At 37.6% G+C, this 25,453-nt stretch overlaps 1 protein-coding gene across 3 annotated transcripts in view; it reads left to right on the top strand.

The window, feature by feature from the left end:
• LOC122549071 (nucleolar protein 4-like) overlaps positions 1-25,453 on the top strand; it is a 348,158-nt gene that overhangs the window by 286,832 nt on the left and 35,873 nt on the right. For 2 of the 3 annotated variants that reach the window (XM_043688281.1, XM_043688280.1), the window contains one exon: positions 8,838-9,029. The exons of the other annotated variant lie outside the window; for it this stretch is intronic. In XM_043688281.1, coding sequence (XP_043544216.1) covers positions 8,838-9,029 — 192 coding nt within the window. The remainder of the gene's footprint in view (positions 1-8,837; positions 9,030-25,453) is intronic. 3 annotated transcript variants of the gene reach the window in all.

Genomic DNA, 25,453 nt, shown 5'->3' with positions numbered 1-25,453 from the left:
CTTGGAAATCAAGAGGTCCTTGGTTATCATCAGCAACACACACATTACAGATAACAGGATGGGAGTAAGCTGGAAGTGAAGAAGGGGCATAAGGTCAGTGCGTAATTTCACCCTAAATGTTGTAAATGATGTCTGAAGCCATGGACTCTGTCATTGGCTCAGCTGATGTTATAGAGAGCCATCTCCTCCATCAGAACCAGGAAATCCCAGATTTCTGTTTTTTCGTTGATTTGCGTTGTTCCTGGTGGTTGTGGTTGATCTTTCCCGCAAGAGAAAGGGCAGAACATTAATTATTGTGTTACACCTAATTTTGGTGATGTACCTATCATTGCTGAATGGCTAGAGATATGTGAAAGCTGTGACACCTCATAATGAGACTGATATCTCTACAATATGTACTGGATAAGGATTATGGATATCAAGCACATGCCCTGGATGCCACAGATTGCTGACAAGTAATGATGGTGCAGTTAACTACGTTGGAAGTAGTGGATCAGTGAGTATGAAGTTTTTTTCAAGATGCATTCATTTATCTTGATCACCTGTATAATGTCATCAGATGACTTGTGACACTGCTGCCAGTTTCTTGGCAGAAGACTTCTTGTATTAGCCACATGGATCCCGTGGAAACCTGTCCACCTCCATTACTAAGGCTTCCCTCACTACATCCTTGAATCTAGGCAACTTCTCACTTTCCAGGTACATTTGTACAACTCTTGTATGCCAGCCAGGCAGACCAGTTCCCTACTACTGAGTGCTAATTCCATTGAAGTGGGGGAGACTTACTGTAATGAGTTGCGTGCTGGCTGCATCCTACAATACAAACTACAATTAGGCGAATGAAAAGGCAGCACCACATTTATGTGCTGCCTGCCTCAGTGGCAACGTTAGTTGGCTGTTCTTGAAGCATTGTTGCCACACCCCAGTAATGAAATTTTAGCCCAAAGAACTTTAACATCATCACCTTTAGGCGCATTAACATTTGCAGTAGTAAGATCTAGCTACATCCGAACTGACTAAACTTTAATCATTGTTAGAAATTATATTTTATAAGATTTATAAAAGTGAGATACATACAGTTACCAATGCCAGAAAATATTTTTGACAATCCTCATGCTAAAATAATTTAAAGGGTTATTCATAGGTTGTGCAAAAATAGAATCGATGTAACTCCCATAAACTCTGTTTTTATCTCCTCCCATTTAATTTTGTGATTTGGAGTGCCGCTGTTGGACTGTGGTGGATAAAGTTAAAAATTACACAACACCAGGCTGTAGTTCAACAGGTTTATTTGGAATCACTAGCTTTCGAAGCACTGCTTCTTCATCAGGTGGTTGAAGCAGCGCTTCCATTTAATTTCAGCAATAGTCCAGATTGTACAATAGGAATAGATGTGATGCCATTAGCAGTAGCAGGGAGTAAATTGGATAATAAAGTCTGACAATGTACATCTGCAGTGCAATTCAGAAAACCAGAATTGAGGTCCAAGATATACCACTTCTTCAAAAGCCTCACTGCGGTTGGTATTTCATTGAAAGATTTTGGCACTGAAACTTAAAATATTGAAAGTTTTTGTACTGATGAACAAGTGTCAGAAAACATTAGGGCTGCTGCATTCAGCAGGAATGACACTCTCAGATAACTTCTCTCAACCTGAACATTTAATTTTATGTGTGAATTTTTATTCTTTCAGGATATAATTATTGTTTGAGAGACTTTCATTTTTATTTTTCTATCTACTTAGGTTGGTTGCAACAATGGTTTAAGTTCTTTTTAGTATGCGGCAAAATACCTTTTGACTATAAATATAGTTCACCAATTACATGGTTTTCTTAGTTTATTACCTGCTCAGATCAAGGGAAAATAAAAAATAGTAATGTCAAGCATGCAACATTCATGCAGTCATTTTGGGCTGTCTCACGTCCATGCTCAAGTGGAAAGTTCAAAGGTGATAATGTTCAGTGCAAAAGGAAGATAAAAGAAAATACAATTTAGTGTAAAAAATACAAAATGCCAGAGAAACTCAACATGCATCTATGAGTAGAGAAACAGTTCATGTTTCGAGACCAATATGACTCTTTTTCAAAACTACTGAAGTTCGAAACATCAACTGTTTTTCTCTCTGCTCAGATGCTGCCAAACCTGCTGAGTTTTTCCAGCACTTTGCTTTTTTTTTCAGAATTCCAGCATCTATAGTATTTTGATCTGAATAGTGTTAAGTGTCATTGAAATGCAAAATTTAAACCTGAGGCGCTGGTGGTATTCACTGGCTGACTGCACTCAAGAAACCATAGTGAAAGTTGCATTTATTTTAATGTTCTTTGCTCCCTGTTGCTTCCTCTTTGTTGTTTCCTTGGGAACCAGGCCAGTTTACTTTTAAGAAAGAGAAAAAAATTCTCAAACAGTTTAATTCTGAATCCATAGTTACATATGATCATCCATAATAGGAGAGGATAAGCTCTTTTGACTCCTGGAACCTGCTCTGCTGTTCAATAAGACTATAACCAATCTATTTGTGTTTTCAATTCCACATTCCCGTCAGTCCCTGTTAACCTTTGATTCCCCTTCCTAGTGAGAATCAATCCACGTCTCTTCAAAATATTCATTGAACTCTACTCCACCACCTTCTGAGGCAGTTTTCCAAAGTAGCACAACCTAATTTTTGTCCTAAAAGTGTAACCCCTAATTTTAAAACTGTGTCCTGTCGTTCTGGACTTATACATGGATTGGTTAAGACCATATTAACTGGGGTTTAGGGGAGTGAAAAGGGTTCTTTATAAAATTCTAACAGAACTATCCAGGATAAATGCAGGAAGGATGTTTCCGATGACTGGGGAGTCCTGGGGTAGGCAAGACTAGCATAAGGAGACCTTTCTTCACCTAGAGGATGTTTCTAGTCCAATGACTCATGTATCACCCTGTCTGAGAAGGGAGGGAGGCAGAAAAAAGGAAAGTAAAGACCATTTAGCCTGACCAGGATTCTTGGTAAGATTTTATAGTCCACTATTAAGGATGAGATTGCGGAATACATAGAAGTGCATGGTAAAATATTGCTGAGTCAGCATGGCTTTTTCATTTCTATACCACAAAAGATGGTTGATGCCAAACATTGAATGTTTTCACAAAGAAGTTAGACATAGTTGTTAGGGCTAAAGGAATCAAGGAATAAGGAGAAAAAGCAGGAACAGAGAACTAAGTCGATTGATCAACCGTGATCATATTTAATGACAGAATGGTCTCAAAGGGCTGAACTGCCCCCTTCTGTTCCTATTTCCTATGTTTCCATAAGCAAGAACCTTCAAATTCTTAGTGGAGCATAGAGTATCCCAATCACCAATTCAAAAATTTATTTTTGAGGGGGGAAGAGAGTCGCCTGACCCAATTGAAGAAGTTAAGCTTGGCAGACTGGGTGAAGGACCTCTGCTCCTTCTAACCAAAAGCAGTGCTGTAAGGGCTCAGATTTCTCATTGAGTTTTTTCCTTTCCTCCTTCAGTTGCCAGGATTCCTGAAGGCTGGCCATCACTAAGGAGAAGGTGCTGGGGAATCTGAAAGGTCTGAAGGTGGATAAATCACTTGGATCGGATGTATTACGCCCAAGAGATCTGAAGAAGATAGCTGAGGAGATAATAGAGGCATTGGTGGTGGTCTTTCAGGAATCACTGGTTTGGGGAGGGTCCCAGAGGACTGGAAAATAGCTCATATACTACCCCTGTTGAAGAAGGAAGCGAGACAATAGAAAGGAAAGTATAGGTCAGTTAGCTTGACCTCAATTGTCAGTAAGATTTTAGAGTCCACTATTAAGGATGAGATTGCAGAGTACTTGAAAGTGCATGGTAAAATTACAGAGTCAGCATGGTTTTGTCAGGGGGAGGTCATGCCTGACAAACCTGTTAGAATTATTTGAAGAGGTAATGAGCAAGTCAAACAATGAAGAGCCAGTGGAGGTAATCTATTTGGATTTCCAGAGCCTTTGACAAGGTGCCACACAGGAGTCTGCTAAATAAGATATTAGAGGCAAGGTACTAGCATGGATAGACGATTGGCTGACTGGCAGAAGGCAGAGAGTGGGGATAAAGTGGTCTTTTATAGGATGGCAGCCAGTTACTAGTGAAGATCTGCAGGGGTCTGTGTTGGAGCCACAATTATTCACATTGTACATTGATGATCTGGATGACGGAACTGAGGGCATTGTCTCTAAGTTTGCAGATGGCACAAAAGATAGGTGGAGGGACAGGTGATGTTGAGGAAGCAAGGAGGCTGCAGAAGGATTTAGACAGGTTTGGACAGTGGGCAAAGAAGTGGCAGATGGAATACAATGTAGGAAAGTATGAGGTTATACACTTTGGAAGGAAGAACACGGGCTTAGACTATTTTCTAAATGGGGAAAGGCTTTTGAAATATGAAGCAGAAAGGGACTTGTGACTCCTAGTTGAGGATTCTGCTAAGGTTAACATGCAGGCTCATTTGGCAGTTAGGAAGGCAAATGCAATGTTAATGTTCATTTCATGAGGGCTAGATTATAAGATTAAAAATGTACTCTGAGGCTGTACTTTGGTCAAACTATTAAGGTTTGGCTCAGTGGTTAGCACTGTTGCCTTACAGCAAAAGGGACTCTGGTTCGATTCCCACCTTGGGCAACTGTGTGGAGTTTGCACATTCTCCCCGTGTCTGCCTGGGTTTCCTCCGGGTGTTCCGGTTTCCTCGCACAATCCAAAGATTTGCAGGTTAGATTAATTGATCATGCTAAGTTGCCCATAGTGTTAGGTGCATTAGTCAATGGTTAATGTAGAGTAGGGGAATGGGTTTGGGTGGGTTACTCCTTTGGAGGGTTGGTGTGGACTTGTTGGGCCAAATGGCCTGTTTCCACTCTTTAGGTAGTCCAATCTATATTTGGAATATTGTGAGCAGTTTTGGGCCCTGTTTTTAAGGAAGGATGTGTTGTGTTGGAGGGGTCCAGAGGAGGTTTACCAGAATGATCCCAGGATGAAGGACTTGTCATATGTGGAACAGTTCAGGACTCCAGGTCTGTACTTGATGAAGTTTAGAAGGATAAGGTGGAATCAGTTTTAAACTTCCATAATACCAACAGGTCTGGTAGAGTGTGCATGGAGAAGATATTTTGACTAATAGGAGAGGCTAAGACCCAAGGGCACAGTTTAAGACTGAAGGGATGATCCTTTAGAACCTGAGGTGAGGAGGAATTTCTTCAGCCAGAGAGAGGGTCGTTAATAAATGGAACTCATTACTTAGAGGGCTGTGGAAACCAGTCATTCAGTGTTTTAAGACAGTTTTTGATTGGTAAGGGGATCAAGGGTTACAGGGAGAAGACAGGAGAATTTGTCTTAGAAACATATAAGCCATAATCAAATGGCAGAGCAGACTCGATGGACTGAATGGCCTAATTCTGCTCTAATGTCTTATGGTCTTATCCAGATTGAGTCAGTGGAGTTAAACTTGCAAAGCAGGTTTAATCCATGGCTGTCAGCCTTATTGCAATATTTGAACTGTTATTCTGCCTTCTGGTAGCAGGTTGATTTTTATGTCATTGTGTGGTCTCTATTAAGTCTGGTATTGGACAAATTGAAAATCAGTTGTGCTGTTTAATATTACAGGGTGTTAAAATTTTCCCCTGCTTGACTTAGTAAGAATACTTCAATCCAGTTAGTTCACAAAACCATTTGCTTGAAAATACCACAGGTAGCAAACTATAATGATAGAAGGTACGTCTCATAATCCAACAGAAAATTGGTGGATTATTGTAAGTTTAATAGGCAATCAACACTATTAGTTTGCCAATGACTGGAAAATCCAGATATTTAAATGTTAGCCATAATAACTTTCAAGGTAATTAGCATTTTCATCATTGTCTTATTTCAACTGTTGCTGATACTCTTATACATAACTTTGTTAACTCTAGACTTGACAAATCCAGTTCTATCCTGGCTGTCTTCTATCTTTAATGTTAATAAGCTTAAGCTCATTCAAAATTTTGCTGTCCGTATCCCAACTTGCAGCAAGTCTCATTTACCCTTCAGCCCTGTGCTTCTGACTTGCATTGATTTCCAGCCCTTGTGTAACAGTTCAAGTTTAAAATTCTCATTCTTATTTTCAAAAACCTGCATGGTCTCACTCCTCCTTCACCTAATACTCTTCTCTAGCCATACAAACCTATGAAATCTCTGCACTCTTCCAACTCTGACTTTTTGCATGTCACCAATTTTATGTACTTTAACATTGACAGCTATGCTTTCAGCTATCACAATCTTAAGGGAGAAAACAACATTCTCTGTTATAACTTTTGATTATCTCTCTTTTTTGGCTTGGTGGTAAATTTTGTTTTATAACATTTCTGAGAAGTGACTTGGGACTATGTTAAAAGTGCAATATAAATACAAATTGTTATACGTGGCTATGTGTACTGAAGCTCCTTCCTCTTGCAAATTTGGTGTACCAATCCATGACATGGTTTCATAAGCAATTTTTATCTATAGTAGTACTCTACTTTTCAGAGAAAGCTGACACATTCAGTTTTCTGTTGATAGCCTATTTCAGTATGGCTTGAATTCATCAACAGGTTAATTATAAAAATGACATGGTAGAACTAGAACTTTAACTTTGGTCCTCATGAAAATAAGAATCTAAGCTTTACTACTAGAACAAATCATCTGGATGTACAGGAACATATAACTTAGGAGCAGGGAGAGCCCATTTGGCACTTCACACCTTCTCCATTGTTCAGGTAAGATCATGTCTAATCTGATGTGGTCTCAGCTCCCCTTACCGTTATCATCTTTGTTTATCAAGATCTACCAATCTCAACCTTTTAATGAATACACTTAAAGACTCAGCCTCCAGTACTTTCTGGGGAAGAGAATCCCACACTCCTAACAACCCTTCGAGAGAAAACAAATTTCTCCTTATCTCTGTCCCAAAAGGCAGAACTCTTCTATTTAAACTATGTCCCTTAGTTTAGTTCTGCTCCATAAAAGGAAGCATCCTCTCAGTATCCACTCAATCCAGTCCCCCCAAAATCTGATACATTTCCATGAGATCAGTAAGATCCTTACTCAATTTAATCATTTTTCAAAACTGGATATTTGATTTTTCTTCATGTTTGGTGATTTTGTTGATGTCTGCCATTTCTCTGCCTTTTTTAAAAAAAAGCTTAAATATAATATAAAGAGATTGATGTCACTCAATTTGCTGATTTCTTCCTCAGTTGTGTATGACACAAATCTATCTTGTTATTGTTGTACAGATACTTTTTGCGACTTCATCTTCTGCAGCAGATTGTTGGAGTTGCTAAAATCAGTTTTCATCTCTTTTAAATTATCACAAGAACATATTTGATTCAATAATTATTATTGCTTGCTTTATCACAATTAAGAAAATTTAAACTTATCGCTATTACAGGTTAATATGCTAAGATATTTGGATATTCTTATCTTTGGATCGAAAATTTAAAGATAAAACCTTTCAAGCGCCTTTCGGGTCAACAATTTGAAGAAATTATTAGGCTATGGTTTCAATGGCATAATCTGCAAAATTCAGATTTGTTTGTTACTAGATCTTAAACTAATCCTAATTAAGTCGACATTGTAAGATATTTCAATTTTACAGCTACTTGAGGACTGTTATAAATACATTACAAATTTTGTAGCTGACATATAGGAAACATATGATAATAGAGATCTGCAGCTTTTTTTTTAATGTAAAAAACAGTTTTATTCTTAGTGAATATATTGACAGCTATTCGTTTACTTTCTCATTGTTTTTGGATATTGTTTAAAGATTTGTTTGAGACCCTACCAACATGGTGTTAATTAGAACTGTAAAACACTTGAATCAACTAAAATGTTTAATTTAAATGTTTGTGAGAATGTAGTTTCAACATCTTACTAAAAAGTATAATCTAGAAAATTTGCATCTTGAATAAGAAATTTATATACATAATATATTTGGATGTTGGGTTACCTATGAAATTTGTTTTCAAATTATACATTGTAGCTAGACAGCTTTCCTCTAAAACAGAGCAATTATGCTCAGGACTTAGATTTCTGCATAAAAGCATTATAGATATAAAAATATAGTTCTTCATGAAATGGAATAATTTATCAAATAATGTTCTTAGATATCCTTAAAAGCTTATTTTTTTTAATGCTTTATCTTCAGAATCATAGAGAGGGTAAATGTACGTATAGGTTCTAATGGAAGTAAGGGAAGAAGAGCCAAATGCAGAATTGGGACCGTTAAACATGACCAATGTATAGTTTTTATTGGTTTCAGCGAACACAGCCAAATTACATTATTGAGCTTCACTTCTCTGAACTCATTGGGTCACAGCAGAGAATATATTCCCATAAATGCATTATGCCAGCAGCTTGCTCAATGGATGTAAACTCATGTCAACTTCAGATTTGATAGTTATGATGGATAGTCTGGTACTAGTTCTTTTATAGTGCACACACACACACACAACAATAGTTAGTTCAAGAATAATCTCTCTCATTCAATTAACCAGCATTTTTTGTTGCTTACTAAATTTTATAGATGTTAAAATGGTCCTGCTTGGATAGGGTTGCAGATATAAATGTTTATTCACTGAATCTGCACCCCAGTGGGAAGCCTCACAAGACAGCAACATGTATTGGAAAATCAGTGTTGATGAATTATAGCACCATCACCACATCACCCTCTTCCATCAAGCTTGGTGGCCTATTGTGAGTGCAGAGTCATTGAATTTATCCTGCGGTGCCCACTTAAGATGGGAGTAAAGAAGTACAAAATAGAGCAGCGGTCCAATGCATTCTTTTCCTCTGTCTTCCTCTTGCCAACAGATGTTTGTGAGGCTGTTTGTAGATGAAAACTTGGACCGAATGGTCCCCATTTCTAAGCAGCCCAAAGAAAAGATCCAGGCAATAATTGAGTCATGTAGCCGGCAATTCCCTGAATATCAGGAGCGTGCCCGGAAGCGCATACGTACTTACCTCAAGTCCTGCAGGCGGATGAAAAAGAATGGTTTTGAGACGGTGAGTTGAACTGTCCAAATACAACCCATTCCCAGTCTGCATCTAATTCCCATGCATAAACTCATCACAAGACTTCTCCACCCACACTCTTTCTCCCCCCCCCCCCACCTCCCAATCATTCAGATGATTTTTTTAAATGTTATTTTTGATAACATCGGCTCAAAAGACCCTTCCCTATCATCCAAACCATATTTATTTTGTGTCACTGGTGTCGAGGAGAATATTTTATGTGAATGTTTGCAGTTTCAAGGTTGCTTATCAAAATGCCTCATAAAGCATTTTAACAGTATATTATGCCTGATGTACCTGTCTATACTATGTACCTGTGTACAGACTTCTAGCTTATTCTGAATTATTTCTAATAAATGTGGTTATTCCTTTTCTTCATTCTCATTAATACACTGCATAAAACTAGTAACTTAAGCATAATTTAACAGAAGTGCAAATGAAAGTTCCCCCATATATACAGCACAGGAACACTTGACCAACTTGCCCTGAGACCTGGAATATGTTGGCCTCCTTCAATTCCTATGGACGTTTCATATCAACTGGCTAATGTACTATGTGACAGCCTGAGTCTTCATTACTAACCTGATATTGGTAACAAGAGCTAAGGATTTAAACTGCTTGAAAATGCTTTAATTCCTCTTTTCAGAAATAAATGGTCAAAGAATTTATCTGAAAGGTGAGCTATCTTATTTTCTAGCATATGTTATGTAGTACTTCATTCTGTACATATTTCAATTTTCAGAACACCTTTTGTCATATACACCAGACCAATTAGTTTGTAGAGCTTCCTTTACCATAATGTCCTTTGAAAAAATGGAAATAATAGGGTTTTCAGAAAGAAATTAGTGGAATTCAAATCAATCAATCAGGAGAATTTTACTTTTGTTGGTTCCTGTTCACTTTGAAAAAAAAAAGATACTTGATTTGTTTGAATTTAAGACAAACAAAAGCCAAAAATGCTGGAGAAATTCAGCAGGTCTAGATGCTGTGTCACTGAACTTGAAATGTTAACTCTGTTTTCTTTCTCTGTATAGTTACTGCCGGACATACTCATTACTCCAGCACTTTCTGATTTTGTTTATATTAACTCTCTAGCATCTGCAGGTGTTTGTTTTATTTCTGGCAGATTTAGTTCATTCTGAAAAGTAAAACAAAAAAATACTATTACTGTTTAAAACAAAATTATGTTTCAGTTTGATCTGTTAAGTTAATGTGGAAGCTTAGGTGGAAAACTTCTAAGGAAGTTAGAATTCAAAGCATTTTTCAACCTGATTAATTGTATTTGCTGAAGTAAAATTTATATTTTATTATCCCATGAACATGAGTTTCTTTAAGTTATTATCATAAATGATGGTATTCTTTAGGCAAATAAACCTAATTTTCAACTTGTACCATTTAATCCCACACCAGTATGCCTTGAGAATAAGATTGACATTGTGGAACAGAATCACTATGTAATTGTATTTCACTGAAATTGCTAGTAACTACTGATTTTCATCAATGTTATTATATATTTGGTTATTTGTCACACGTTTGTTCTTTTCTGTGGATAAGTGACCTTTTTGGATCCTCCAGAGATGGCAGAGCTCATTTGAAATCATATTTAGTAAAAAAAAAGCAAGCCTTTACAACATTGATCATTTTGTCAAAGAAAATCAAAGATGATGAGGAAAAGAGTTCACAGGAACCTCCTGTTGATGCTTTTTATCTACTCATTTGAGGGTGCAAAAATTTGTCACTGCCATTAAGGAAAACATGGTTACCTCTTGTCTGGTCCAAAGACATCTTCTTATGAACTCAATCAGTACTTCTAATGACTGGACACAAACAATCTGTTTAAATGGTTGCTGCAAATTGTGTGACCTTTAGCATTTGATCTGCAATAAGTATTAAGTCTCAAATGATTATCTAATTATATATAGACATTCACAACCTTGGAAGGAATTCACAGATCTTTGTTCAAGAATAGGCACATAGAAGAAAGATGGAGTTTCCAGACTGCCTGTCTCAAATTGGGCAAAAGGAAAAATTTGGCAGAGTGAAGTAGCAACCACCGTCCTTCCATTATATCACACTGGCTTTCCCCATCCAAACTAGACCACGTGGATCTCAGCGATGTTAATGAACAACACAAGATGTAAGGTCTGCTTGATACACCTTCCCTTATTTGGAGAAAGGCTTACACTTGTGAAAAGTCATATGGTGAGACAGTTGTGTTTCCTTGATTTATTTGAAAGATCAACCACGTGTAGAATGCTGATGATTTCCTCAAAGTAATCAAAATCATCAGGTCAACCATTCTGCAGAGTAGACTTGGAAGCAAGTTATCAGATATCAGGCAGCAAGAGTACCTAACCCGGTGCAGTTTAAGATCACCCTACAGAATCGTAACTAATGGACAATATAAAGGACACCACCTTTACCATCCTTGGGTATGTCTTGTCCCACCAGCAGGATTTAGCTACCAGATGTCATGGCAAAGGGATATACAATAAGGAAGGAACTGCCATGGTTTATTCAACATTGGTTCCAAACCCCATGAAGTCTCATAGCAACAAGTCAAAGATGGCCAAGGAAACCTCCTGCTGATTACCACCAACCACCCCTCCTCAGTTGATGAACAATAATCACCATAAGTGTAAGATAAGACCACAAGACTTTGGATCAGTAGTAGGTTATTTGACCCATTGAGTCTACTCCGCCATTTGATGTGGTCATGGATTATCTGATAATCCTCAACTTCAGTTTCCCACTTTTTACTCCATAACCCTTGACTACATTACTGATTAAATGTTTGTCTGTCTCAGCCTTGCATATACGTAGTGACTTGGCCTCTAGAACCCTCTGTTATAAAGAATTTGAGCAATTCATTAACCTCTGAGAGATGAAATTCATCTTCACCTTTGTCCTAACTGGGTGACCACTTAGTCTGACATTATGTCCTCTCATTTAAGATTCTCACACAAGGGGTAACAACCTCTCCACATCTACCTTATTAATCTCCTTAAAAGCTTTAGATGTTTCAATAAGGTTGCCTCTCATTCACCTGAACTCTAATAAGTACAGGGCTAATATACTCAATATGCAGTCCCTCCATATCTGGGATCAACCTAGTCAACCTTATTTCAACTGCTTCCAATGCCAGTATATCTTTCCTTCCATAAGGAGCCAAAACCTTTTCATTGTATTCTAGGTCTGTCTAGTACTTTGTTTTAGCAATATTTAACTACTTTTTTACTCCATTCCCTTTGAAGTACAGGCCAACATTCAATTTGCCTTTCCTACTACCTGCTGAATTTGTATGCTAGATTTCAGTGATTTATGCACATAGATTCCCAATCCCTCTGTGCTTCAGCTTTCTGTAGTCTTTCTCCATTTAAATAATATTCCTCACCTCTATTTTTCCTGCCAAATGTAGAACCTCACATTTTACCTCATTGTATTCCATCTGCCAAGATTTTAACCAGTCTATCGCCCTCCGTAGACTTTTTTGTCTTCCTCACCATTTGTCTTCTCACCTGTTCTTCCCACAAATTATTGATAACACTTCCCTCATCTAAGTCATTGTAAATAATTATGTTAAGCACTGATCCAAGTGATACTCCATAATTTACAGATTGCCATCCTAAAAATGCGCCTCTGCTTATCCTAACTCTCTGTCTTCTATTAGTTAACCAGTCTATAATTTTAAGTAACCTACAGTGGGGTACCTTATTGAATGCCTTTTGGAAATCCAAGAATATTGTACCTATGAGTTCCCCTTATCTACCCATATTGTTACCTCTTCAAAGAATTCTAATAAAGCTATGCTGCTTAAATTATGTTAGGGATTTCTAAATGCTCTGTTATTACATATTTTATAATAGCAAAATATTTTCACAATGATACATGTATTCCATGTTGAATGGAAGAAGTACTGATGGTGGCAAGGACACAGAATGTACTCCAACTGGATAATCTTCGTGTCCATCACTGGGAGTGGTTTGGTAGTGCCAATACTGACCTAGCATGCCAATTCCAGCTTGCACATCCCTGGACACAATGGACAATTTAGCATGGCCAATCCACCACACCTGCACAGTGGGAGGAAACCGGAGCACCTGAAGGAAACCCATGCAGACCTCAGGAGTATGTGCATACTCTACACAGAGAGACACCTGCCGGTGGAATTGAACCAAGCTTCCTGGCACTGTGAGGCAGCAGTGCTAGCCACTGAACCAACCTGCCACCCCATCCGAAACAATATATCTGCCAGACTGGATTTACAGTAGATAGTGTAGGTGTGAACAAGAGGGGAAAAAACTTAATTAACCTCATCCTCACCAATCTATTTTTGCAGAAATATCTGTCCATGACCGTATTGGTTATAATGACCACTGCACAGTTTCTGTGGAAAGAAAGTGTCATCACATTAGTGACACATTCCATCATGTTGTGCAGCATTACTAGAATGTTAAATGGAACTGATATTGAACAGATCTAACATCTTAAGACTGCTCTGTAACTCATCAGCAGCAATCAATCTGTAACCTCATGGCCTGGTATATCCTCCATTTTTCCAACACTGTCAACCCAAGGGATAGGTCCTGGTCCAATGAAGACTGGAGGATGGCATACCAAAAGCAGCACCAGACATACCTAAAAATGAGGTGTCAACCTGGTGAAGCTACAACAATATGCTTCCTGCATATCAAACAGAGAATGGAATAATCCAGGACTAATTGATCCCATAGTCAACAGATTAGATTTGAGCTCTGCAGCCCTGCCACATCTAGTCCAAATAGTTACAGAAAATTAAACAAATACCGGCAGGAGGAGGCTACACTGTTTCAAACTGAAAGAGCCCAGCACATCAGTGCAGAAGGTAGTGCTGAAGGATTTGTATCCAGCTTCAGACAAAAATGCTGGGTAGATGCCTCCTCCTGAAGTACCCTGCATCAAAGGTGCCAATCATCAAATAATTTCATTCACTTCATATAATATTAAGAAACAGCCAAAGGCACTGAATGCTGCAAATCATGATATTCCTGCAGCAGTATTGAAGGCTAATGCTTTAGAAATAGCTCCTAACTACAACAGTGGCATGTACCCAATAATGTTGGAAAATTGCTTTGATATGTTCTGTCTTCAAAAAGCAGGATAAATTCAACATTGCCAATAACTGCATTGTAAGTCTATATCACACTCAACAGCCAATTGGAAAATAAATGCTGGCCAAGCCAGCTATTACTTCTGCATCTGCTCAATTTCGAAAACAAGTAAATTCAACCACAGAATCTATCTACCTCTAAGTTAGGTAAAGACCTTGTGTGCTAAAAAGTGAGCAATGAGTCAAAAGATGCCTGGTTGTATGTCAATGCTAAATGTCCTGAATAAATAAATGAAATGCCTGGTCATTCCTCAGTGCAAAGTGGCCTGGCAAAAACGTGCAAGTCCTTTGTGTCCTTCAGCTACAAAGTAGATAATTGAAGTCCTGAAGTAGTGTCTGAACTAGTCTGAGAGCAGGCATGATTTTTTGAGGCTGGTGCTTTGTCAATGCTGAGCTGTGTTGACCATCATGGGGCCTTGTACAGAAAAAGCAGGGGCACATAAAGCAAACTTAGGGCAGTGGCATTCTGTGAGCTACACCAGATTCTGGTGAGACAAATCATCAGGTACCCATTCTGTTTTACTTGTTAAGGCTTTGCGCCATTGAGTTTCCTATTTATAGAGTGAAAGATCAAAAGTGCAATGTTAATATGCCAACATGCCATATTAACAACATTCAGATGTAATTCAGTAAGCTTGCTATCACGCAAGTGTGAGATTACAAAATCACCATCTCAGGCTGATGAATAAATCAGCCAAGGTTTTCTCACAGTTGACAAATTCTGTTTCCTCACTCTCATGTTATTTTGTGATTTCACTTGCCATTTTTATTGAAACACTGGGAACAGGAAAATTCTGCCCTTCGTGTTTGTTCACTAATTTTAAGTAATGCAGTTGAACATCATCTCATGACTTAATGGGTTAAAGTGCCTATCTGGTAGCCAGAATATTCTGAGATTCAATCTCACCACTTGGTAGGAGAAAATATGTACAAAACCCTTTACTGGTTCCAACCTACTACTCCAGACCTTTTTGAAGGATTGGAGGGTGGTGGGCTCTCTCCTACCTGTATTTGGCATGGTTAATTACATGCTTTGGGCATCTCCCAGTTTTGTAGAACAGTATTAAATGAGGCTTATGCATCTATAAGAACATCTATAAGAAAGCAACTTTGGAGTTTAGAAGCAGAGAGCAGGCATTGGATCGCTGCATGTGCAGGGTCACATTTTAACCTGCAATTACTGTTTTTGACAAATCATGCTGCATCATCTTTAACAATGCAATTACACTCAAATTCAGTTTGCAAGATATTCAAGTTTTTTTCCTGATCCATTGAATAACTGAATTACTAAAAGTAAAATCTTTTTGTTATGGCCATGTTATTATTAACATGGAGAGATTGGGGGAAAAATTGTTATTTTAGATTGTACCAACGCATTTTCCAAATGACTGCACTAACAATTCAAAGGCAGCTGAGAAACCAAACTGTGTTTTATGAATTAATTGTCCTTCTGAAATAATGATTTAAAATTGTAAAATAAAAATTCTTAGTCCATAAAGGCTTATAGGAGGTAATATTCAAGGACATGAAACAGTTTAACAGCAAATCCATTTATTCTCTTTTTTTTGTGTAGCCGGGTTTGTTCTGATTTTTTTTTTAAATCTGGTGTGCTATTGTGGATGTCACCAATACTATTTCTATTTTCATGAGAAAAAATACATTTGATATTATTTCTCCATCCCAATATTACTTACTTATGCATGTTTTTTTCTAGCCATGGTACATCAATTTTCAAACCCTGTTCAGAGTTGTTTTTACTTGGGGTGTAACTGGTGGCACCATCAGTCGAATTTTTAAATGCCTATGCACCAGGAAGTACACAAGGCTTGGGGACAAAAACAACAGTTGGCTGGAAATCCCATTCTGTTGCAGTTGCCCAAACAGAATGGGATTTGGCCCTAAGATTCTATTAAATTAATGATTTAATACTGAAGTGACAAATTCTGTTCTGTTCACTACTTAGAGAAAAAAATCTAACATACTGTGCTTCTATGAGCCAAATCAGAATAAATTAGTTTTTTTGTTAACTCGGCTATGTGAGGAGATAGGATATGTTTTGTACACATTTTGTTCTAACTATTTTCGATCTCTAAATATTTGTGCTATTTCCACAGTACTCAGCATTTGAGATTGATATCCCTTCTCACCAAGTGAACATAGAACATAGAACATAGAACATACCCTCTGTCTTTCAGCCCACCAAATGCAGAAGTACTGATCAAGGAATGCGGCTTTTCCTGCAAGGGAGAAATAGCTTTAAAAGGAAGAGTCATACTTGAGTAAAGTAGAGGGTCTCTTGATATGAGAAATCACTTGAGTCCATTCAAAGCACTTTTCTAGGAAAGATTAGATTAGTCCTAGAATCAGGTACAGGCTCGTGATGTGCAACCACACCTACTCTTGGACTTATTGAGGCAGGCAGCAGGGACGCTTTGTACTACCTCACGATCAAATGATTATGGTGTGAAGCTCAACGTGAAATGTGTTCTGACTGGATGCACCCTCAGTTAAGACCCAGCAGTGAGCATTATACAATGAACATCTAGCTTGCAATTCCTAAAGGCAACCTGCATCTCTTAAAGGGTAGGTGTGCTCAAGGTACAGTAGCTGCTGTAACTGTTAGAAAGACTTTATTTGAAAGAAAGTGACTGGCAGTGGGGGTAAAATAGAACACAGATGTCTTGAGGCCTTATTGATAGAATTCAGAAGGAAGAGCAAAGCAAGTTTCTGAGGAGTGTTAAGAAGCTGTTAAGTCATACACTGTGAAAACAACATGATCTCGTGACCAAGGAGGTATATTTCCAGAGACCCTTAATTCAGCTATCAGCCATTAGGACTCATGCCGAACATTTGGGTGCTCCGCAACCTTGACACATACTGATCAATGCTGCAAGTGTCTCACATGTGTCTTATGCCTTGGAGAAGTTTTATTATAGCCACGTGATAAGGTGTGAATCAGTTCTCCTATGTTTAGTCTTCTCAGGTTGATCACAGCAAAGATTGAAGTTATTTTTAGTACAAAACTATATTTTCTGCTAATTAAAGACTATTAACTAATTTCATTGTCAACAGTAAAAAGCCAGTCACAAGATATCCTTAAATTTAAGAAATAACATGCTTATTAACTGCTAACCCTGAGTAAAATAATAAAAATACAATATTGAAAATACAACTTTTGTGCAATCACTTGAGCACGCATGTATGTACACTTACACCACACACACAAATACATATACATATAATGTTAAAAAAGGGATAGAAAGGAAGATTATAAAATATACAATTGAAAGTCTTTTTGATATCTTTGCAATGTAACGATTGACTATAACAAGATTGGTTAGTTTGGTTTCTTGGATAAATTCAGCAGTAACAATCTTTCTCAATGTTTCAAATCTCTGCATTTTTGGAATGTTTTTACTATGATTATTTTTTAGGCCAGTTTCTTTGAGAGAGAGTGATTAGTGGTGACAGCTGTCTCTCTTTCAATAATCTCCAATTGCTCTTGAAACCTCCCTTAAAATAATGGTGCCAGTTTGCATTGTAAGAAATTATTTCAGGTTACGAAAATAGAAATATCTGAAAATGTTCAGCAGGTTTGGCAGCATCTGTGGAGAGAAAGCTGTTAAAAGTTTGGGTCCAGTGACCCTTTACAGTTCTTTCAGGTTAGATCATTGATAACAACCATAGTGTCAACATCTAGTACTTTCCTTTGGTTAATGTTTTCCTTAGACAGTAATAGATTTGGATGGATTTGTCAGGACTTTCTCTCTTTTGCAAATTCCCTCCCACCTCTCCTGAGAGCGATTTGTTTGTTCTGCCTTCCTCCTCAAAGTGGTTTTGCATTTTGAAGTAATTTACCTTGTCTCAGTTCAATTTGTGACAGATCCATTCGGTTTAAAGTTTAAAAACTCATATCTTCATAAATAAAGGATATAGCCTCTTGATAATATATACAGACCAACTTCTACATATATTATAGAAATTTTCCTTACAAATACTTCTAAAATGTCTGCTCACTTTCTATTTTTGCTTCAATTTAGTGTCTCTGTGTCAGCAGACTTAGCTTTGACTAAAAGCTTAGAGTGTAGTTCATGGATACATGAATACTACATATTTTTCCTTTTGTTAAACTACATACTTTATTTTAAATTAACCGTCATAAATAACAAAGATTGGAAGAGTAAGACATTTCTTAGAATTTGCAGTGTTTTCTCCAAGTACAGAAAAGCTTTTGAGACATGAAGATTTTTGATAAGCACTAATGTCCACAATCTTGAGGTTGTAGGATATGAATAGATTGTTCAAACATTCCCCTGAAGGTCTCAGACTATCCTTCATGACTTCGCCAAATTGTTTAATGCCATAATTCAGATGCGGGTTGCATCACAATGTCACATGTAATGTAACAAATTCTGTGGCTTGTATCCAAAGTCTTGTGTCCAAGTGATTGTCTTTGGCAAACCTCATTTTGCAAGTTATCTTGAATGTCACTGAAAAATAAGTGGTTAATATATTAATATTAATTTGCTATAGTGATTTCTGCCCAATAGCTATATAGTTATTAAGTATAACAAGCAAAGAAATGTTGATTGCTCAGGACTGCTTGCATTTCAATAAAAAGTATTTTTGCTGTGTTTTCATTGATCATCGGTTTGGTTTAGAGATGCAGAACAGATTTTACACAGTTTAAATGATGTAATTTCTAGTTAACTCTTCCAGTCTGTAATCTATTACTGGCCACCAGACTGTGTTATGCGATCATTATTTCTTCTTAACAATGTCCTTTATGGGCAATATATGTTTTTGTAGCACTTCCTGGATAACCAGTCAAATGCTTATGTGTGAAATGATACCGAAAGTACACAAGGAAAGGCAAATTTACCTCCAAAAGTAGTTAAACAACACAGAAGAAATGAATCATGGTGGCAACCAATCAGAAAAATGTCACTTTTATGTGAGAAATTTTGAAAGGAGCTACTCCTCCAGTCACAGGCCATTTAACCTGTGGGTTTGCTGCTGATAGATTCCATGAGTAAGTCTATCAGCAGCAAACTCATGGGAGAAACAGCCTGTGATTGGAGGTGCAGCGAGAAAGTGAGGAGCAATAGTGATCGAGGTAAGCAAAGCTATGGAGAAGGGAGGTGAGGTAGGAGGGGGAAGGTGTATTATTAAGCAAAACTGAAGATTAGCAAGGTTAGTGTAGAGAGGTCAGTTTGCCAACAACACCAGTAAAAGTCTGTTAGGTAAAAGGAGCAGTGGGTGACTAGACAGAGGAGTAGAAATGAGTGGCTGAAAATTGGCGAGGGAGAGAAGTGAGTTGACGCAAAGAGAATAAGGAGAGAGCCTGCCAACCTAAGTAAATTCTATTGCAATCCATGGAGCACTGGCACCAACTCTGAGGAAAAAGAGAGCTGTTCCATCAGGATAACCTTCACTTGAACCATGCTTGTCCTGATGAATTGTATAATGAGAGTTGTAGATAGGACAGAATCAAAATAATATGACTTGATAGCTGTTACTGAGACATGGTTGACTGGTCACAAGAACTGTGAACTCAATATTCAAGGATATCCCACATTCCAGGCAAAAAGGAGATGGAGTAGTTTTGTTAATAAAGGAAGGAGTCAGTGTGGTGATGAGTAATAAAGACATAAGTGCATAGATCATTCTTAAGAATCAGATTGAGTGGAAATAAAGACTAACAAGGGAAAGAAGTCACAGGTGTTACTTGTGAGTAGGCTCCCCAAAAAGTTGCCTCATTGTAGAATAAAAATAAATAATGTAAGTATGTAAGAAGGGCAAAAAATTGTCATGAGTGATTTTAATCTGCATATTGGACAAATGAGATAAGCAAGCAAGAGCAACATGAAAATAAATTTACAGAGTGCATCAAGGATCAGCTCTTCCTCTATTCTGCGAGGCTACTGAAGTTTTAGGTACTGAATGTCAGGCACTTTTAAAAACTTTCTGGAATATGCTGTTTTTCACAGATTCTGTCTTTAGCCTCTCTTGTATTGCATGTAGAATTATTGCATGTAGAATTACTGTGATTACAGTATTCAATGTTGCCAATCACTTCCCTGTTGAAAGTGCTATTTGTGATAGTAATTTCAATAAGCATGTCCATCACTTGATTATGTGAACCACTGAGATACTGAACCTCAAACTTGCACTGATAAAGACAATTTGCCCATCTGTAGATGTGTAAAGGCTGATGGCCTCATCCTGACATAGCTAACAATATTACCAGGTGATTGGTGATTGTTACTGAGAGTAAATTTTATATCATGGAGATATTGTGCCAATTTTCACTAGTATAGATTGAGGCAATGATTTGGACGTACCGGTGTTGGACTGAGGTGTACAAAGTTAAAAATCACACAACAGGTTATACTCCAACAGGTTTATTTGGAAGCACTAGCTTTCGGAGCACTGCTCCTTCATCAGGTGGTTGTGTTCAGGCTAGTTCGCTATGCTCTCCAACAAAATATTTGCATACAGTTTCCAACAATGGAAGTGATTGCCAATGATTTATTTTTAATTTCTATCAGCTCCAGGCATTTTTCCTGATGCATCTGTTGTAGCGTATGGTTTTGCACGTAGGTTGAAATGTGCATGGATTGATGAAGATATTATCTTCACCTTTAATATGTTAAATGCTGTTTGCTATATGATTGACTTTTCCCATTGTGCATTTTTGCATAGTAGCTTTCAAAGAGACTTTGCGGTCTCTGCAAACTTAGGCATGAATTTGTGATAAAAGTTGATAGTACAATAGTGAGAACAGTGTCAATTATTTCATCTAAGACAAGTTTGGAAGTGCACGAAAGGCTTTGATATTGTCAAGTATAGGCTTTATTATATTAGTTATCACTTAAATTAGTTAGCAATTAAACCTCAGATGCCACGAATATGCACCTTTGCTTGAGAAATGTCAGTTGTTTCTTCGTGAGCAACAAAATTGGAAAGTAGATTGAGCATCTCCTCAATGTCTGACCAGACTGAAAAAGCTATCCCCTCGAATGAGCTGAATTTAGTCCGTAGAGCATTCTGCGGTACTGTAATACACCTTCATATGTAAGAAAAGCTGCAAAGTATCAGCTTTGCTCCACTAGTGATATCGAAAGAATGCTCTGTCACATAATGAACTTCTTGAAGATTGTGGAGTCTTGAAATAAAGCTGGTAATTCTTGGATTATACAAAGTGGATACCTGTTTGATTTGTTGACCGCCTTTTTTCACATTCCGTCCCTAGTTATCCTTTAGAGGGTGGTGGTGAGCTGCCTTCTCAAACCGCTGTAGATCATGTGCCGTAGGTTGACCCTCAATGCCCTTGGGGAAAGAATTCCATGATTTTGACCCAGTGACAATGAAGGAACTGCAATATATTTCCAGTTAAAATAGTGAGTGGCTTGGTGAGGACTGTTGATAATCTTGAGTTTTTTTGCATTGAGCACTGACTAGTTTTGATGTCAATGTGGACGAGTCAATTTGCTCAATGGTACTGTTTCAAGTCTTCTAAGCTCCTGTGACACTCGGGTACAGATTTTAAATGGAAACCACTCCAAATATTATGAAACTGGCAAATTTGAGACACCAAATATGACAGTATCTCTTAGACTATTCAAATCTAATAATTTAAGGATTTTGTTATTAAAGACTGTATCATCAATCAAGTTGGGCCCAAATCTTCTGTTATGTGGAGAGGCTTCTGACTCAATCTATGTTCCTGATGTACCATAGAGTCCTGATTATGTACAGATCTGCAGTAGTTCGATGGGAAACTTACACTTCCAATTACCAGACTTACCCTGTTCTGATGCCACCATGATTCCAACTACAACAGAATCAGAATCTAATGGTGATTGCACACCTTGCAAGATTCAGGCCATTGGACGCTTCGTTAGGATTGTCCAATCTGAGGCCAAGTCTACTGAATAGAATTTTTCCCAATGGGCTTCTGCCTTTGACAAAGTAGCATTTGAACCTGACTAGGGTGACATTTTTTGCAGTACACTGGAACTGTTAATCAGTCTTGAACAGAAGCAGAATAATCAGCCCATCATTTACCTGAAAAGTGCCTGTGACAGGGATGAGAGTTTGAGAAATATCAATGGTAAAGTTTGTTGCTGTATTGATGAGAAAAGACACAAAACTGCCTACAGTCTCACCTGAGTATTCACCACTTGTAATTGCATACATATGCTGCACCTCATTCTCAGCGAAAGACTTTTGACTTAGATTAAAATGCCTACTCAATTAAACATTATTATGCAGTTCACATTCTAATTGGATTGGAGACGCAGAGTCTATGGAGACCCCTTCAGAAACAATAAACACCCAAGGAATGTTAAGTAGAGCTTTAAACTTCAAGATGTTTATCTACATTAAGGATGCTTAGCTGTATCCAGACTTCATTCATATCCACCATTTTCTTTGTCTAAATCAGTATGAAAATTAAAAAAGCCTGCAGACATCGTCACTCTTTATTTGGTGTGAAAGCCATCTGCAAAACCTGCAACTACAAGCATGAACATCTGAAACGTTTAGCCTGTAGTTCTTAGAGTTGTAGTTTTAAAGGGACCAGAAACAACCTAGGAGCAATGTCATTGAGAAACTAAGGGATACAGAAACAAGGAAATGAAAAATAAAAGGAGAGAAAAGCGAAACCAATAAACAAATACTGCTCTTCATTCTACATGTAAAAAATAAAGCAGGATCTGCAATGGAAAATAGAAAGAAAAGGCTTAATTATGAAATGGCATCATCCAGTGACATCCTTACTGAATTGTAACTATTCAGACAATTTATAGAATTTATTTTAGCAAACCAAATCATTGTTGATCCTGAAAAAAGAGCACACTGAAAATCTTGCTTGGCAAGATGGGGCTTCACAGAATTAACACATCTGATCTTTCCATGGATGTTCAGAAAGAATCAGAAAAGATCTTGTAAATTCTCGAAGACCCAGGTAAGGATTGACTTCTGGGTGAACAGACTAACCCATGTCATGAGACAGCAATTGCAAGATTTTATTGACCAGTTTGGCTGGAAGTACCACTGCAAAAGGCATTCTGAAAAGGAACAATCAGAGAGCTCCATTGAGCTAGTGAAAGCCTGTTAGAATTATTTTTTGGATGATGAGATCATGCAGAATCATTACTGATCATGGTGTGATATTATAAAAGAACAGAAGCCAGCACAGACCAATATTTGGCACACTAAACATCCATGAACAAAGTGAGGAAGGAAATAATGATTATGCAGTGAACAAACAACAGCAAGACAACAATGTCTGAAATGTTAGTCTCGTATACATCTATACTTGTACAAATTGTTGAATTGATAATATCTGCCTATGTATAACCAAGTATAATACATCTGTTTGGGATATGTTTTTATATTTGAGACAAGTGAGATGATGTATTTTATTTCCGGTCAGCATACATTTAATAGACATGCTCATGTCATCATCACTGTACCACAGTATGTGATCAAAGGGTTTAAAGATTTCCTTCTTCATCTTACCCCTGGGATCAATTGAACTATGAAACACTATAATAAGGGAAAATAGGGAAGTTTATGGTAGATACTAAGGGCTCAACACCAGAAACCCAGAGCATATAAAATGTGCAGGAAGGTTACTTGAAAAAGAACTAGGGAAAGTGAAGAGGGGATAAAAACAATCCGTGGTTAGATTAAAGAAAAGGGGCAGTCCAGAAGTATTTTATAAATATCACAAAGGCAAGAGGATAAGCAGCAAAAGAGGGGGCCCATTAGAGATCTAAGTGGCAAATTGTTTGAGAATCCTGAAGACTTAGGTGAGGCTATAAATGAGGATTTTATATCTGTAATAATGCTAGAGAAGAATGATATAGGTGTAGAAATTAGAGAAGAGTGATATATCTAAGCAATTTACCTCTTCAGAAGAAGGCACTATTGGTGGTTTTAGGAAGTTTAAAATTAAGTCTCCAAGCCCAGACAAGATATATCCAAAGCTACTGTGGAAGCAATGGAGGAAATTGCAGAGATTTTAACATTAATTTTCAAATCATCTCTTGACACCAGAGAGGTGCTTGAGGACTGGAGGGCTGCAAATATGGTATCATTATTCAAGAAGGGTGGCAGGGATTAACTAGAAACTTACTTGAGGTGTACAAAATTATAAGGGATGTAGATAGAGGGTAGATATAAAGAAACCTTCCCCCTTAGTAGTGAGATCAATAACCAAGTGGCATGGATTTAAGGTTAAGGGCAGGGATGTAGAGGGATATATGGAAGAATTCTTTTCAACCAGGGTTGTGGGTATCAGGAACTCACTGCCTGAAACAGTAGTAAAGGCAGGAACCATCCCAATATTTAAGACATATTCAGATGATCACTTGAATCACTACAGCATATAAGACTATGCTCTGGTGCCAATCCATCTACAGCTTCCCCCACTTCTTGAACAAAACAACAATGTAAACACAACCTAAGTTTGGTTTTGATAACTTGCTCTTTCAAAGTGCAGCAATTTCATCTACAATCCTTGGTTGTAAAACAATTGTTTTCCTAATCAGCTCACAATCAAAAGAAAGTAAAATTTGCAAGAAAATGCTATCTTTACATTATCAACCTTTGCAAGTTGCTGCCTAATCCAAGTTGTCCTTCTTCTCATGGAAGATTTTGAACCCCAAAACCATAAAATTGCTGGTGCAAAATGAGGATATATAGTCTGTATGTTGCAATGGTCCTGTCATTCTCACCATAAGCCTGCTATGTTCTCACCAAAATTCATCAGTTTACTTGGCTCCACATTGAATTTCATCTGCCACCTGTCCACCATTCCACCATAGCTTTTCTGTGATTTTTTTTGAAAATAGTTCTGTCCACGGTTTATAATGCTTCCCACCTCTGTATCACCCACAAAATTGTGTCCTGTACAGAAGATCTTGGTCAATATATATGTGGAAATGCCAGGGTCAAAAGCCTGTATCTATGTCACTACTGCCCCTTTTATTCCATGTAGTCTAACTTTGCTCATAAGTCTGTTGTGTGGCCTTTTGGAAGTAAATGTGTACTACATCAACTGCATAGCCCTCATCAAGTCTTTAAGTAACCCCTTCAAAAGATCCCAGCAACTTGATTAAGCACAATTCATCCATACTGCCTTTCCTTAATATATAGTCGGCATTTGTCTATGCCGACTATATATTTTCACCCAAATTACTGTTTCAATAAATGACCCCATCACCAAAGTTAAACTGACTGCCTGTAATTTCTG

This window comes from Chiloscyllium plagiosum, chromosome 4 (assembly GCF_004010195.1).
Source record: "Chiloscyllium plagiosum isolate BGI_BamShark_2017 chromosome 4, ASM401019v2, whole genome shotgun sequence".
Lineage (NCBI taxonomy): Eukaryota > Metazoa > Chordata > Chondrichthyes > Orectolobiformes > Hemiscylliidae > Chiloscyllium > Chiloscyllium plagiosum.
Note: the sequence above shows the minus strand (reverse complement) of the source record. Positions and strands in the feature narration are given on the sequence as shown.